This window comes from Nomascus leucogenys, chromosome 20 (genome assembly GCF_006542625.1).
Source record: "Nomascus leucogenys isolate Asia chromosome 20, Asia_NLE_v1, whole genome shotgun sequence".
NCBI lineage: Eukaryota > Metazoa > Chordata > Mammalia > Primates > Hylobatidae > Nomascus > Nomascus leucogenys.
In genome coordinates this window covers 7526195-7541857 of record NC_044400.1, presented here as the reverse complement: position 1 = coordinate 7541857, position 15663 = coordinate 7526195, and the positions used below count along the sequence as shown (strand labels likewise).

The 15663-nt window shown below is 44.4% G+C and overlaps 1 protein-coding gene across 6 annotated transcripts in view; it reads right to left on the bottom strand.

The window, feature by feature from the left end:
• ZEB2 (zinc finger E-box binding homeobox 2) overlaps window positions 1-4112 on the bottom strand; it is a 135529-nt gene extending 131417 nt beyond the window's left edge. For 3 of the 6 annotated variants that reach the window (XM_003267620.3, XM_003267621.3, XM_012502534.2), the window contains exons 1-2: window positions 3702-4112; window positions 1036-1177 (exon numbers count right to left, since the gene is read on the bottom strand). In XM_003267620.3, the coding sequence (XP_003267668.2) occupies window positions 1036-1108 (73 nt within the window). In that variant the 5' untranslated portion in view covers window positions 1109-1177; window positions 3702-4112. Of the gene's footprint in view, window positions 1-1035; window positions 1178-1369; window positions 1529-2060; window positions 2214-3701 lie in introns of those variants that run through there. The other 3 variants (XM_030801474.1, XM_030801472.1, XM_030801473.1) reach the window with 3 other exon arrangements.
• Between the last annotated feature and the right edge of the window lie 11551 nt (window positions 4113-15663).

Below are 15663 nucleotides of genomic sequence, written 5' to 3'. Positions count from 1 at the left end.
TCGCTAGTCCCCAGCCCTCTCCCCTCCCCCAGGCGCCTTCCGCGCTCTTGCCAATCACTTTTCTCTTTTATTCCCACGATTTTGTTTGGGGTAATACCTAGGGGGTCTCTCTCTCACTCTCTTCCTCTCTCTGTGTTTCTCTCTCTCCCCCCTCGTTCCTTCTCTGGCTCTCTCCAAGATGGACCTACCAAACTGTCACCCCCCCCCTTTAATATCCCACCTCTGATATGCGTGTGCCCCTCGAACCCCCATCTCCTTCCTCCTTCCTGACTCAGCCTAGATAACGGGCTCCTCCAGACCATGTAGAAACTGCCGGGAAAAGTCTCGCTGCGCCCTGCGACTCCTTGAGTCCCCGGCCTGGGGGCCAGAGCCTGCTGGAGAGGAGTCATCCGTCCCCGAGCCATCATCGACCCCACCGGACCCCGCGCGGGGCCGGCCGACTCCCTCCCACCCCGGGGTCTGGGCGCGATGGGCCGGGCCCCGCTGCCCGCGGACCGTTACTTGGCGCACCGAGAGGCGGCCGGGCGACTCCGGCAAGAAACTTTAAGCCTCGCTGAGGCGCAGCCCCGGTTCCCCTCTCCTGCCTTCGCAGTCTCTCTGCCACCCCCGCCCCCGCCCCGGGATCCTGCGCGACCCAGCGCCTGGGCCCCCGCCCTGCCTTAGCCGGACGCTCCCGAAGCCCGGCCGGAGACCCGGCGGGCCGGGCGCGAGCGGAGCGGGAGGCGGAGGCGGAGGGAGGGCGGAGGCAGGGGCTTGAGGGGGGCAGCGGGGCTGGGGGCGCGGGGCCCCGGCCGGACCCCCGCGCTCGGAGCCCCCGGGTGCCTGACGCTCACTTTGCCCGGCACTTCCCCAACTCCCCCCAGTCCAGCCGCCGCGCGCGCCGGGCTCCGGCGCCGGCCGCGGAGGGAGGCTCGCCCTAGAGCCCTGGGCGCCGCCGCCGCCGCCGCCTCGGTTCCTTTTCCCTTTCCCCCTCCTTCTCCCTGGGTCTCGAGCCGCGGAGTGGCCCGGAAAAGTTTGGTTCGGGCCGCTTCTTACCGTTTTTCCTCCTGGGATTGGCTTGTTTGCGCCTCTTGCACCGGGGGCCATCCGCCATGATCGGCTGCTTCATTGATAAGAGCGGATCAGATGGCAGTTCGCATGGACTCGGCGCCCTGCTTCGGCAGCACGCAGGCTCGATCTAGCAACCAAACACAGCGACAATGTGGGCTTCGCCCGCGCCCATTGAAACGCGCGCGGGCCGCCCAGGGGAGCCGGGCCAGGGCCCCGGCGAGCACCCATCCGCGCCCCCCAACGCCAAAGCGAAACTTCGGCGGCCCCCTCCCCGCCCCCCACCCCCAGCCTTGGCCCCGAGGCGCTTTGTGTTTGTTACTGTTTGGTGTGTTGCACCCGCGAGGGGATCAGAGAGACAAGAATTACATCTTCGAAATGAGTCATAACTCCTGACCGTATGAGGGAATGCACACGGCGGTACAGTAAGACCGCTTGACTCAGGGCTAGGCGGACCCTTTCCTCCGAAAAGTCCTCAGCCCCCGGCTCGGGAACTTGGGGTGAGGCGAGGTTTTCTTTTCGCTCTCATCTTTTCTCATCCCCCCACCCCCCCAATTCCCAGAGGAAACAAACAAACAAACAAACAAACAACGCGAAACAGCCCCTGGATGAAGCACACTCGGGCAAATTGATAATAGTAATTATAGGAAGCCCACTCGCCCAGCGCCCCCTCCCCTCCCCTTTTGGAGTTTATCGAGGCACCGTCTCTTCCTCCCCCCACTCTCGCCCCCAAATTAAGATTTCCCGTTTTACGCCGCAATGATAAATATAATTATAAGTCTCTTTGGACATTGTCCTTTACCCCACCCCACCCCCCGCCACTTTGACAATATTTACTTAAGTATTTCCCCCCACCTCACTCACACACATGCTCCCCCACACTGGTTCCCTTAAATAGTTCCAGTAGATTTTTTTTTCCCCTTAAGAAAGGAAAGAGAAAGTCCAACCACTACGGCAATACTTTTAAGCTCTACTAAATGATCGTATCCTTTCTGGCTTCGAAACTTTTGTACCTAAAAATCGAGAGAGGCGCTGCATTTTTTCAGTTGAAACTGTCAAAACTTGGAGAAGGGGAACCTCGGAGGCAGGCAGGAGAGGAGGAGAATCCTGAAAACTCGGTGGAGGTTGGGAAGATGCTGTGCCTCGAGGATTAGTTTAAACAGGGGGCTATAAAAGATGTAACAGATGCAAACTGTAACACAAGGGCCATTAACCCTTTCTCTGCCGGGCACACTCAGTCCCCACGCCCAGCACCTATTGTCTCCTGTGCTAGAAGCTTTGCAGAAAACCTGGAAAGTGAGTATCAGTTTCCACACATTTGCTGAGAGGGTGAAGGGAGGGGGGCAGAGAGAAGGGGAAGTGGATATTTTAGAAAGCACCTTAAATTTACCTAGGCATACACAGTAGGAGACTTTTAAGTTTGACACATTTTATCATTTCTTTCCTTGTCCTATTGATTTGAAATTGTTAGGGGAAATCCTGAAATAAAGAAATGGTCACACAAGTGTCTGGGATGAAACAGCTGGCCTGTCTATATTCATCCTGAAACACACGACTGCATATAAATACATGTTTAATAAAGTAAGTTGCTAGTTTTATGGGCATGTGTGTGTGTGAGAGAGAGAGACAGGGCATTTGTGCTGTAAACTTTATCTTTGCCTGTTACTCCTAAGTCTGGAGTTAGTAATCTTGCCTTCATCATTACAGGGGGAGCATGTAAAATATATCAGTAGGTGGGAGATAAACACATTCATGTTAGCCGGGCTCATCACTGTTCCTGGGAACTCCTGCTATCTCTCTCTCGACTTTTCAGTGCCAAAGTATGGAATGGGATATATGTGTGTATGTGTCTTCTATTAAATCCATGTCTATATTACTTTGCCATTAAAAATACAATTTTAAAAGTTATCCTAATTTAAAACCCTGATACCCTGACAGCAGTTTTCTTCCCAGCTGTAGTGCCCCCCCTCCACTTTGGTAAACGACTCAAGTTCCATGAGGACTTTCACTTCTTTATTTATAATCACAGAAGTGAGGTGTTACTTCACACACATACACACACAAAGAATGAAATAAAGAAATGAAACTCGCTAAGCAGACAAAAACAGACAACTTTCTGCTTAGAAAACAGCCTTCTCGGTGGGAGAGGATGAACTGCCATGTCTAAGAGAAAGACTTGCCCCCCGAATTTGTAGGTCTGTAACTGACCAAGTTTTGTAATTATTAACAGGTATTTGCCAAGTCCTAATTGCTGAATATAATGAATTGGAACTAGATGCGAAAATAGAGCAGGACCTCTCCCCTTGCTGAGTTTTTATTCCAGCCATATAATTCTCAATAAAACTTTTCCTGGGCTGGATAGCAAAGGGCACCTTTGGTTACCTGAATGGACAGGTACAGGGGAAATTATTTGGGGGAGGGAAAAAGGAGAGAAAAGCAAGGAGAGAGAGTGTGAGTGTGAGAGCGAAGAAGCCACTCTTGAGAAAAGCTTGCCATAAAGGAGCTAAACCCACCTGAAATTCCTACCCACGGACACCCCTTCTCACTTCAGACTCACATCCCCACTCAAAAAGAGAAAATTAGAAAAGGAGGATGGAGGACGAGCACACCAAAAAGGGATAAAAAGAGAGAAAAGGGGAGGAAAAAAAACCTACCTGCGAAGTCTTGTTTGTAGTTTTGGCCAGAAATGGTGAGAAGAAAAAGCATGAAGAAGCCGCGAAGTGTGGGGGAGAAAAAGGTGGAAGCGAAGAAACAGCTCCCGGAGCAAACTGTACAAAAACCTCGCCAAGAGTGTCGGGAGGCAGGACCGTTATTCCTGCGGAGCAGGTTAGAACTGATCTCTTTCGGCCACTCCAGGAAACACAAACCTGGGGACGGACTGACGTGTTACGCCTCTTCTAATGACATTTTTTTCTTTTTCTTTTCTGTAGGAGAGAGACGAGAGACCCTGAAACACGCGCCACCTATCTTTGTGGGGAGGGATAATTGAAGCGCCCTGAGCGTGAGCATCATGTGAAAACGTGATCGCCAAGTTTCTCTCTGGGAAAGGATCTGGGATAGATTATACCTTGAAGTCTCCGCAAACGCTTTAGTGGAAGAAATGAAATTCCACCTCCCTCCCTTCCTCCCTCCCTCCCTTTCGCCTTCGCCTCCCTCCCCCCTCCCTCCCTTCTCCCCCCCTCCGCCCCCCCCCCCCCGCCCGTCAAGCCTTTGGCATCATTATCCTCATCACTAAATCCTACAGAGTACAGGGCGGAAAACGGTGCACACCATTCACAGAACTGGAGAACTCCAAGGGGCGAAAGTTAAAGGGAAAGATCCCGGGTCCTCAATCCAGATAGTCTCTTCTTATACAGATATCTCTAATGACTAGATTTGAGATGCACATCAAATTGTGTAGCTATCTCAGCACAGCTTCTGGAACAAAATTCTCTGCCCTTTCTCTTATTATTATTTTTTTCTTTTTAGGTACCAGAGCCAGAAAAAAAAAAAAATGCTGCATGGGAGCTGCATCTTGGGGCATGTGTATTAGGGTGTGTGCATGATGAATTTCTGGACTGGATCCCAATATTAAAAAGTAGTTTGGCATTTTAATAAAGGGTCTCTAAGTAAATTAACATAGAACACTCGGTTGGCCGATCTCTGAATCTCTCTACACCTCGGGGAGACCTGACTACAAAGTAAGGGAGAGTGTGTAGGGAAGCAGGAGGAGAAAAGGGAAAGGCCATAGAGAAACTTAGCAGGGAAGGGAGAGCATGATATTAAACGGCATGGGGTCTAAGTTTTGGAGTATATATTTTTTGATATTACAATTAAAGTAAAATTAAAAAGAAAAGACTCCACCTTTGCTCTGAAGGGATTGGTTATGCAAATATGGAAGGGATTTCCTGGAGAATACAGCTTTCTACTGTATGGTTAATTAAATAATCACTCAAAAGCTTCCAACGTGACGCTTCTGTCGTAATCCAATCAGGTTACATAGGTCCTAAACAAGAAAGATATTTTCCACATCTGGAAGTCAGCAATTTAGCAAGTACTGCACATTATTAACCAATTCAGAGCCCACTTCCCAGGGGAATTTTTTTGAAGTTTAAGTGTTCTTAACCAATGCTCTGCTGTTTTGTTAATCAAAAAGCTGGTTTACACTGCACATAATTGGAACTAATATAGAAGTAAATAAAGACAGCCAAATTTGAGGATGCTGAGCACAGGCATTTATCGGAAAAGGAAGAAATCTCCTATCCTCGGATGGTTCAGGCTCAATTTCTTAAATAACTGTGAGACTTTTTTTTTTTCCTAAAGAGTGAAAGTGCTTGAGAACCTCAGAGCACAAATAAACTTCTAGTCTCACAGCATTTAGGATTCTTCGGAAAGGTAAAGGTGGAGGTGTTAAGAGGACCAGAGAGCTGCCTTAAACCAATTTTTAAGCTTTCATATTGTTAAATATGTTACACCCTCCTGTTTCCAGTCTGATGAAATCTGAAACAAATAATACCCTGATCCAACACTATATTAAGATAAACTGCTTTGAACTGTGCTTTGAATGTGTGCCTAAAGCAAGACTTTGAATGCAAGAGTCACTGGCAATTGCACTCAAAGGAGGGACAAGCCACCACATGGGTTGCCACATCCACACTCCCAGAGGTACACGTCTTTGTATTTTGTATTTTTTTTTTGCGGGGGGTGGGGGAGGTGGTTAATAACTACCTAGCAGACCACAGCTAGATCTTGTTCTAGGATGCAAGAAAGTAGATTTTCACAGTTGGTTACTCACCTCTTTCCTCATTTAAGTATTTATTATAATGAAAATAGCTGCTGGATAAATTAACTCTCTCCCCCCACCCCATCACAGATAAAGTATCTGTAGAAGAAAGGCATTCAGGATCTTCAGCTTAAAAATTCTTACTAAATAAAATCAAAGATTTTCAACATGGGTCAGGCACATTCTTAATTTTATATTTTACATTTATTTCATTATTATATATCTATACTAAATATATGTGTGACTTATCAAGTTCCTCTTCTGAGATTTAGCACCACTGTTCATGTCCATTTTTCTTCCTCTTCCTTTTTTTCCTCTTTTTTAATTTAAAAGATTGGAGTCCAGCTTTCTCTAGACGTTTGCTTTACAGCCACCCTTCTACCACTCCTAAGGAAGAAGGAGCCCTTTGCATAGAGTGATTCCAGGCAACACTCCTCTTCAGGCACCCAGGTAGCCACTGGAGGCTTACAGCCCAGACACACACACAAGCATAACCTCAGGTCAAAGGATCCAGTCGCATAGCTAACAAAACACTTGTCTTTATCATGTATATTAAATGTCAGGTTACTTAGGATCTGACTTAAAAAAAAAAAAAAAACCTAAGTATTTCCATTAAAAACACCTAATCATCTGATTACCCTGGACTCAGTAATTGCTCAAGTGGCAGGAGGCAGTCCCCAACATTTAGCACTGGGAGTTCCGACTGGCCAGTATTTGGTTTGGGGTGAAAAAGCAGTCTTCCAGGTTCCCATGAAGGTAGATGTTTGGATGGTGGCACGGGAAGGGTCTCCGCGAGGGGTGAGCGCTGCGGCTAGGTTGCCTTGCCCCTGCTTCCTGACTGGCACGCCGCTCCCCAGGCATTTGGCCGAGAGAGTTCTCAACGTGGCAGAGGTGATGGGGTCGGGAGGAAGCCAGAATATAAATTTGTTCCGAACACTCCCTCAGTCCGAGGGCCAGGTCGGGGACAATGGGGATCGTGGGATCAGGAGGATGCAGGAGCGCAGGACGCAGAGAAAAGTCGAGAGAGGACTGGGGGCTGCTGGCTTTCGGCTCCTCACACAGCAAAATAAGTCCTGCAAATGAATCTCTCCTTCTCTGCCTTCCCCACTAATAATCCACTTCGAGATTAGCGCAGACGAAAGAGATTAAAACAACAGATACACAGAAATGTGAAATAATATTGCAATCAACATTGAAGGGGGAAAAATAATTATTTAGGGTTTCCATGGGCAAAACAAACTGCCTCCCTCAGGATTCCCTCCACCCAGGCAGGATGAGAAGGATGCACTTTTGTTTTCCAATTCCCTCCAGCCAGGACCTGGTGCCTGTCCCCCCATTCACCTCTCAGTCTGTCAATTTCCTCAACTTTCACAGCCGCTCCCCCCTCCCCCCGCTCAGCTTGGCGGCCCAGATGCCCGAAGAGATACAATGTTTCTGCCCTTGAACACACAGGCTGTAGAAGGAATTCGAATTTGGCCACAGCTAATGATTTTTTTTTAAAGCAAATTCTGTTTATTTTGTACCATGTGGAGAAAATAAAAAAAGGAACCTATTCTCGTTTTGAAATGGAACTGATCTTTCATCTAGAGGAATTATTCGACCTTGTGTTGTGACTCAGGAGGTGGGCAACTTCTTTTGGAGTTGCAAGCAAAGGGTGATAAAGGGTACCCCTGGATTGGGTGTGTGTGGAGGGGGTGGGGGCGGCAGGGGTCCAAGCCAAGCCAAACGGTTTTCTCACGTGCAGACTCGCAATCCAATCCATTCGGAGTTGAGCCTAGGATAGGAGGGGAAAGTCTATAAAAAAAAAAAAAAAAAAATCAGGAGCATCTCTCTGAGAAGCCCTTTCAAACAAAACTAAAACAGGACCAGAGAAGCTCAGACCGTCCCTAACATCCCTGCTGCGAGACCCGCAGGCTGTGGAATCTCGCACGTCACCTGGCCCCAGCAGGGCGGCCAGCTGAGGGGTTGATTTTATTTTATTTTTTTGAAGTAAAGGCTGAATCTCGGCTTCAGGGCTTTTGCCAACGTCTCCACTGACAGGAACCAGCAAACTTCAGGACCCAAATGAGCATCTTAATTTATTGATGCTAAACAGGTCTGGTTGTTGTCCCCAATTTTCCGCGCGCTCTGCCACCACCCCCCCACACCCCGCCCCAACCCCCGCCGCCAGCTTCGGTCCCTGCATTTGATCTCCAGGAAGGGCCCCGCTGCACAGGCTGAGGAGCGCGTTGCGGGGGGGGGGCGGTGTTCGGCCCCCTCCCACCAGACCGCCCTCCCCCAGACCTGTCCCCGCCTGGGATCCCGCGACCCCCGCCCGCCGCCCGGTCAGCTGACCTGGCTCGCTCGCCTGCTCCCCGCCCGCCGCCCTGTTTCCGGTCCCCGGGGTCCGCGAGCCGCGCTCCGAGCGGGCGCAGCCGCGGCCGGGAGGTGATGCTGGGGGCTGATTACCATGAGAAAGGCTGTGCCTGGAAAAGCCTCCTCCACGCGACTGTCAATCTCACTAAGGCGGGGGGGGGGGGGCGGGAAGCGGGCGGGGCGGGGGGGGACGGAAAGGGGCCTTGTAGGAGTCACCAGAAAACTTGGAGTAAGTTGGATGCGACGCAGGCCCGAGGAGGTGACTTTCGCCTCAACTTGGAAGGCTGGGGCGTTGAGGGCGCGGACGCCAGCAGCCTCACCAGGGAATTGAAAACCAAAAATCTCCCTCCTGCTTTTCCTCCCTCTGGCCCTCCTTTCAGCCCTCCCTGCCCTTTATCCTTATTTTCTTGAAATTCTTTCCCAGTTGCATTTCCTACGTTCTCCTTTCTATCTGATATCTCCCTTTTGCAATTTCTTGTTTTCTTTCTTAACATCCACTCTTCTCCCTCGCTGTGATTCTTTTTGTGCCTCTTTTATGTGTCCAGATTTATCATTTCGTTTTGGAAACAGAACGTTTAATGTGTAATTAATCTACCAGCAGGAGGGCAGGGACACCCTGACTAAAATAACTCCCCGGGTCTCAGAGACGACAAGTTCACCAGGTGTCAGTGAAAAGTAAAATAATAATAATAAAAATAAAATAAATCAATATTTCAGTGACCACAATGGTTTATTCTTCTATATTATCACATCAGCTCAGACTGATAATTTTAAAAGACAAGATATAATAGATATGCTCTTCCTGGAAAAAATGCATAATGCTCGGCATAGAAGCATTCTTTAGAATTAAGGCAATGTGAAAAAGTTTGTTTACAGCCATATTTTAGTAGTGCTTAATTTGTTAACAGACTTTAGACATTACAATTAGGTAATTTTACGAAACTTAAACTGCGCTTTTCTTCTGATGACTATTTGGAAAGGGTAAAAAATTCCCAAAGCACTCCTCCTGAACCCCAACAAAGATTGATCAATTCAGAGAGAAACAGCATCATGTCACGTAGTTTGCACATTACTAAGCAAATTCACAACTTGGGTGGTTGGGTTATTTTCTTGGCTAGGGTAGGTTACTGTCCGTTACATAGCAGGTGAGTGAGCCTGAGGCGGCATATGTCATGAACATAACTGTTTTTGTTTTGTTTTCTTTATTATTAATTTTTGCTCTTCCCTTCACTTTGGGCATATTTGTTGTTCTCATTAAAATTCAGAGTTTGCACTTGTTTACAATTTGTTTACTTTGTTGAATTTTAAAAACTTGATAGAAGTCAATTGAACATGTATATTTAGCCCTTTTTAGGCCAAGAAAAATAAAGATGCATTAGAAAGATGCCTTTTCTGCTTCATAATTATTAATTGACATTTTATGATGAATAATTAATCATTTGAATAATTTTGGTATCTCTGATCTGAACACATATTTGCATATCTAATGCTTGATTTTAAATGTGTTTTTTAAAAATTCATTCTCTCAGGATGAAGAAACAAAGTCACATTTTAATCTAAAATTTCTCTTCTACACTTGTAAAAGTTTATTGAGCTGTAATATTCTTTCTAGATGTCCATAAACTTCTTAACAATTTGTAAACCATTTATGAGGCAAACACATACAAATATGTGGTAGACTACAATTAATTGGGAAAAACAATACTCTATGTAAAATCAAGTCACTCTCCTCCCCAAATCCAGAGATGTGCACTAATTATGCACTATGTTTTCTTATTGGAATTTTGTCATTTAAATTTTTGGTTATGTCTATTAATTCAAGTCTAAAAGTGGAAAATTGCAGCAATTGACAAATAACTCAGGCCTGGTATTTAGGATCATTTTTTATCTTTTACTTACTAATATATGGGCTGATTTAAATTATTAAAAATGATTAAGTAAACATATCCCTGATATTTTTATTCTCCTGTGCCAGTTAAAGTCCAAAGTATTAATATTTATTTTGAATACTAGCCCTGCAGATGACTACCTGTGTGATTATAAGCAGTCACCTATAAGCTTGTTTTATTTTTAATCTCCAGTGTGGGTTCCCTAATAATGCTATCCCTTGGGGTTTTATTGAGAATTGAATGAGGTAATGCATAAAACTTCACTATATTGTAGCTTTATTATTATAATGAAAGGTTGAACAAATATACAGATCAACTAAAGATGGTACAAATTAATTTTGATTATTAAAAATAACTACAGTATCTTTTTTATTGAAAAATCAGTGCTGTGTTATGTGAAGAAAGAAAATGAAAAGCATTTTAGGATTTATGGCTGGTTTATGATTCTTTCGAACTGTTCAAAGGATGCATAGCCACAGAAGTGAAAATAAATACTGTATTTCCTTTCTGTTAGTTCAGCAGTTAATTTAGTGTATTCAATATGGTCATAATTTGGTTATAAATATTAGAATTCTTTTGAAAAGGAATTTAGTCCAAATGTATGAACTTCAAGTTTCCCATGCTCTTTAGTAACATATTGTCTTTGAGTGTAAGGGTTAAATGTGCAAAAGCTCAGAAGCGGTCTTGAGTAAGATTTGTGAAAAAAAGGGCAAACTTACAAATTTGAAGACCAGGAATTTGGCTGTCAGAGCACTATTTGCTTTAAGACCATTCATAATGAACTGAGCATTCCCTTTTGGAGTTGTAGCTATCCTGGGGTTTGCGCTAATTTCAAGTACCTAGAGTGGTGAAGAAAATCAGTGTATTAAGTGGAAAATGAAATTCCCTAGTCTCTTAAATGTCCACGAGGTCAGATTTTCTTTTTGATGTAAAACGAAAAAATCAATGCAAACGCTAGGGGGAAAAACTATTGTGATGTAATACTAACACTGATAGTTTTTTGTTGTTCTTGTTTTCTTTAAGACTTCTGAAAACACTTATATCTGTAGTTCTTAAAGGATCTGTTAATTGTTTCTATTTTGAAAGCATCCATTCCGTGCTCCTTTTAGGTCAAAACTGCCAAACCAGACATTTGGACATCAGCATAGGGGACTGGGTGTGACCTGTACCTTTTTTCTCCCTCTGACAATGGGACTAGAAATGGTTTGCACCTGCAAATTGTCTAGTGACCTGGAAATTACTTCATGCTTGCTTCAAGGTCTTCTTTAATATGCTTTATTCTGTTAAAAGGCTCAAACTATAAACTTTGTTCTGTACTCAGTTTTAATTTTGTACCATTCTAAGGGTGAATTATTTTTTCAGGGTTCTTTCAGGTACTTAAATATAAAAACTTTACTCCCAAAAATTATTATCATCTCCATGGCAATCACAAATATAAAGTAATAATAGCTAAGAAAAAAAAACCCTGCTTTTCTAGGCTTGGCACAATGCTAAATCCTTTCACGTATCATTTAATTCTGATAGCAGATCTGAAGGGGTTACAAGTGGGTCCACTTTATTAGTTGAGAAAATTGTGGCCTAGGGAGAGTCAGTGACTCCCCAGAATTCAAGCATCTGGTTCTTGGTGGGCTTTCGAATCTGCCAGGTCCACCCCCAGGGCCAACACCACATTCATGTGACATCCAACATCTTTTTACCTTTCCCAGATGTGTTTCTGAACCACTTGTGCCCACCCGCTCTGCACATTGCTTTGTGACCCATTTCCAGGCCTCCTGGATGCTGTGATTGGCCCTTGTTTTTCCATGTATGGCTTATTTTGCCTTTTGGACCTAACACTTAGGCTCATTTTTCCAGTTACAATATTGGCTCAAGTCCTTGAGCCAAAGTTTCTCTGGCTTTGGTGCCTCTGGCTTCCCAGATAAAGTGTATTTTCTGGTCCAGTCTCTTCTCGCAGGCACCCGACTTAGGAAAAGCTCCCATGGGAGGTTCTTGCTACCTCAACTGGCTCCAACATTGGGCCCAGGCACAGGACAAGTTAGTGATGAAGGAGACATCATGGTCCAGAGGTGTCGTGGAATCGCTTTTATTTCTTATACAACTTCTTTTAGCACTTGTTGACTGGAAACTGGACATTAGTATATTTGACACTAGATCCTCAGTGTTAGCACATTATAGTGACAAAGATACAGGTTTTGGAATTAGATAAACTGGATGTGGCTCCCTGCTTGGTAAATACTAATTGTGTATTGAGGACAAGTAATTTTACCCATGTGAACCTTATTTTTAAAATAGGCAAAGGAGCTGGGTGCAGTGGCTCAAGACTGTAATTCCAGCACTTTGGAAGACCGAGGCGGGCAGATCACCAGGTCGGGAGTTCGAGACCACTCTGGCCAGCATGGTGAAACCCCATCTCTACTAAAAATACAGAAATTAGCCAGCCCAGCGTGGTGGTGCATGCCTGTAATCCTAGCTACTCGGGAGGCTGAGGAAGGAGAATTGCTTGAACCCAGGAGGCGGAGGTTGCAGGGAGCCGAGATTGTGGCACTGCACTCCATGCACTCCAGGCTGGGCAACAGAGTGAGACCCTGTCTCCAAAAAAAAAATAGGTAAAGGAGTACTTAGATTCAAGCCGGTCATGGTAAAGAAAATATGGCTGTATACAAAATGTCTGGCACAGAGCAGGTGTATCAATAAATAGTAATTCCTACTACCATGAATTACCTGAAAAATACATGAAGTTAAATTATGGAAAACCAGAGTGGATGTAACATGTCTTTTAGGTGTTGTTTATTTTATTTTTGTAATGATTTTATTGCTACTTTTTTTTTTGTTGTTGAGACGGAGTCTTGCTCTGTCACCCAGGCTGGAGTGCAGTGGCACCGTCTCGGCTCATTGCCAGCTCCACTTCTCAGGTTCCAGTGATTCTCCTGCCTCAGCCTCCAGAGTAGCTGGGATTACAGGCACCTGCCACCACACCCAGCTAATTGTTTGTATTTTTAGTAGAGACAGGGTTTCACCATGTTGGCCAGGCTGGTCTCGAACTCCTGACCTCAGGTGATCTACCCACGTTGGCCTCCCAAAGTGCTGGGATTACAGGCGTGAGCCACTGCACCCAGCCAGAAATAATTTAACTGGTTTCTGCATTATACAGAAATCAATGTTTACTGATAAAGTTGGAAAAGTAATATGCTCATAGAATTTCTTAAGTTGTAGAAAACCTGGCGTGCTCATGATTATAAATATGATGTCAACAGCTGAGATGAGGACATATGCACACTTTAAAATTTGGTGATATATTTTATACTTTCATTTGCAATTGTAAGGAAAAAACCTTTTTTCAGTGAATTCTCCCAATGTGACTCACTATAGGAGGAAGCACTCTTGCAGGCAGCTGAGTGTGGTCAAGAAGTGTCAAAGATCCTATTTGTTCAAGGTAAATATAAGAGGGTCTCAATATTGTTCAAAACTCTTTACCTAGTCTTGCCATAACTTCAGAGGCGTGAAGGAGTGGGGACACATAGAGGGATGGAATAGCACTGAGAAAGTTTGCCTGCACTGTCTTTTTCCACCCCCCAACCCTTCTTGCCCCAGTTGAATGCTGAAACAGCTACTTTAAAAAAGAAAAGAAAAAAGTAAGACTATGTATAGAGTACAGACATTGCTTCACTCTCCTGCCTGCAAATTTGGGAGTAGGGTTGTGTCAGCAGGTCCTGGCATGATCTACTGTGTATGTGACTGTGCTACCCTGTGCCCTAGAAAGGAGGGTGTCCAGGGAGGATTGGGCCGTGGACACAGGGAGCATATTGTTCCAGTGGTTCTGCTACAGTGCAAACCAGGCTTCTTTCTCTCTCTCTGGAACTAACTTTGCTACACATGCAAAAAAATCTGTTCCCATTAGGTTTTTCCCTGGCCATTGTGGAAGCGTAAGTATGGCTCCTGTGGCAAAGGCATAATTTTTCTGGGTTGAGGGAAGCTGGCTTACCTGTTGTTCTTGGCACTCAGCTAGCACCCTTCTAGACAAGAGGGAAAGAACAAAGCTGAAAATTCACAGAAAATATTTGGTGTTTTAAAACAAGAAGGAAAAATTAAAACCCCGTCGTTTTAAAGCTTAATTTATCTATCTTCTAAGAATTTGGAATTTCAGTTTAGAGAAATCAGTATAGTCCTGAGTTATATTATTACCTACTGTCACGTAGCTCTATGGGATATTGAAATATTATTTGTCACAGCTTTGTTACAGCCTAAAGATGATCTATATTCAAGTTTTGCTTCTCCCAAGGAGGATTCTTGCATGGTTGAAGAAAATTTTCAGGGTTAGGTGAAACATGCTTGTGAATGTCATTTGAAATCACCTCGGACTTTGAATTTGAGGGACAGTAATGCTTTTATGATATTAACGCAAAGCATCGTCACTTGGAAAATTTTAAACTATTGCTTCATTTATGATCTCCAAATAGTAATTTATTAGACAAAGGAAGGTGATTTATCACTGATGTCTCTTTTGCAACCCCCTGGAACAGTGCCTATTATATAGTAATATTTGTTGCTGTTTGTGGAATCTGTCATTCATTTAGAAGCTTTGGGGAGATATAAACTGATCTACTGAAAACTTACAACTTGAGATAGGAATGAGGACAGATGAGGGTAGCAGGCAGGGACCATGGGTACTTAAGACCCTACACCCTCCTTTTTGCAGACTTACGTACTTGATTACATTATTTAACACAAACTGTTTTATTCCTCTTTTTTTGTGTCACTTTTATACACAGCGTAAAAAAGAATTGAAGGAGCAAACACAGAGCTGCATGTGTATGTTTGTCTCATTCTTTAAATAAATGACTCTGATGAGCCTTCTGGTAGTTTGTTTTTAAGTAAACACATGAAAATATAATAGGTTTTCTCTGATAAAGGAAAGAAATCATAAGGAGAGAATGGAATGAACTAGAAGAGGTGTGTTGCTTATGAAGGCAAGGTGAAGTAGTAATTTGGATAAATGATCCCTTTCCCCTCCAATCCCACACAATAGCTAAAGAAGGAAAACAGAGAAGATGAGTTTTGTTTTGTTTTTCCTTCTATAAGTAAATGGACAGGCTCTACAGATAATGGGTTGAATGATTTTCTTGCTAGCAGCTTCATTTTCATGTAGAACAACTGGTTGTCCAAAGGTATTAAGGGGAAAGTTTGAGCCCTGATTTTAATGCTTTCTCCAATACCCTTCCCACCCTCTTTTTGCCCCCTCCCTGTTTTTGGCCTTATTTCTTGGGGCCCTCACTTCTTCTTACCTTACTTTTGATACTCTGTATTTAGAGGGAATATACTTTCAGTGCTGGGCTTGTTCACAGCCTTCAACATGCTTAGCCTTTGAATAATAAGATACGACCCTAAGATTTGAAAATTTCACTGTGCTACAGAAGATTGCCTGGAGGAAATGGAATGTTTACCTGAACTATGTTACGACAAAGGACAGTTCAATACTATTATTACATGCCCAGTACCTACCATAGTGCTTGGTTCATGAGAGGAGCTGTGTAAATGTCTGATGAATGAGTGAATGAATGTATGTATGCATAAATGCTATAAAAAAAGCCAGACTTAAGATAACAGATACCA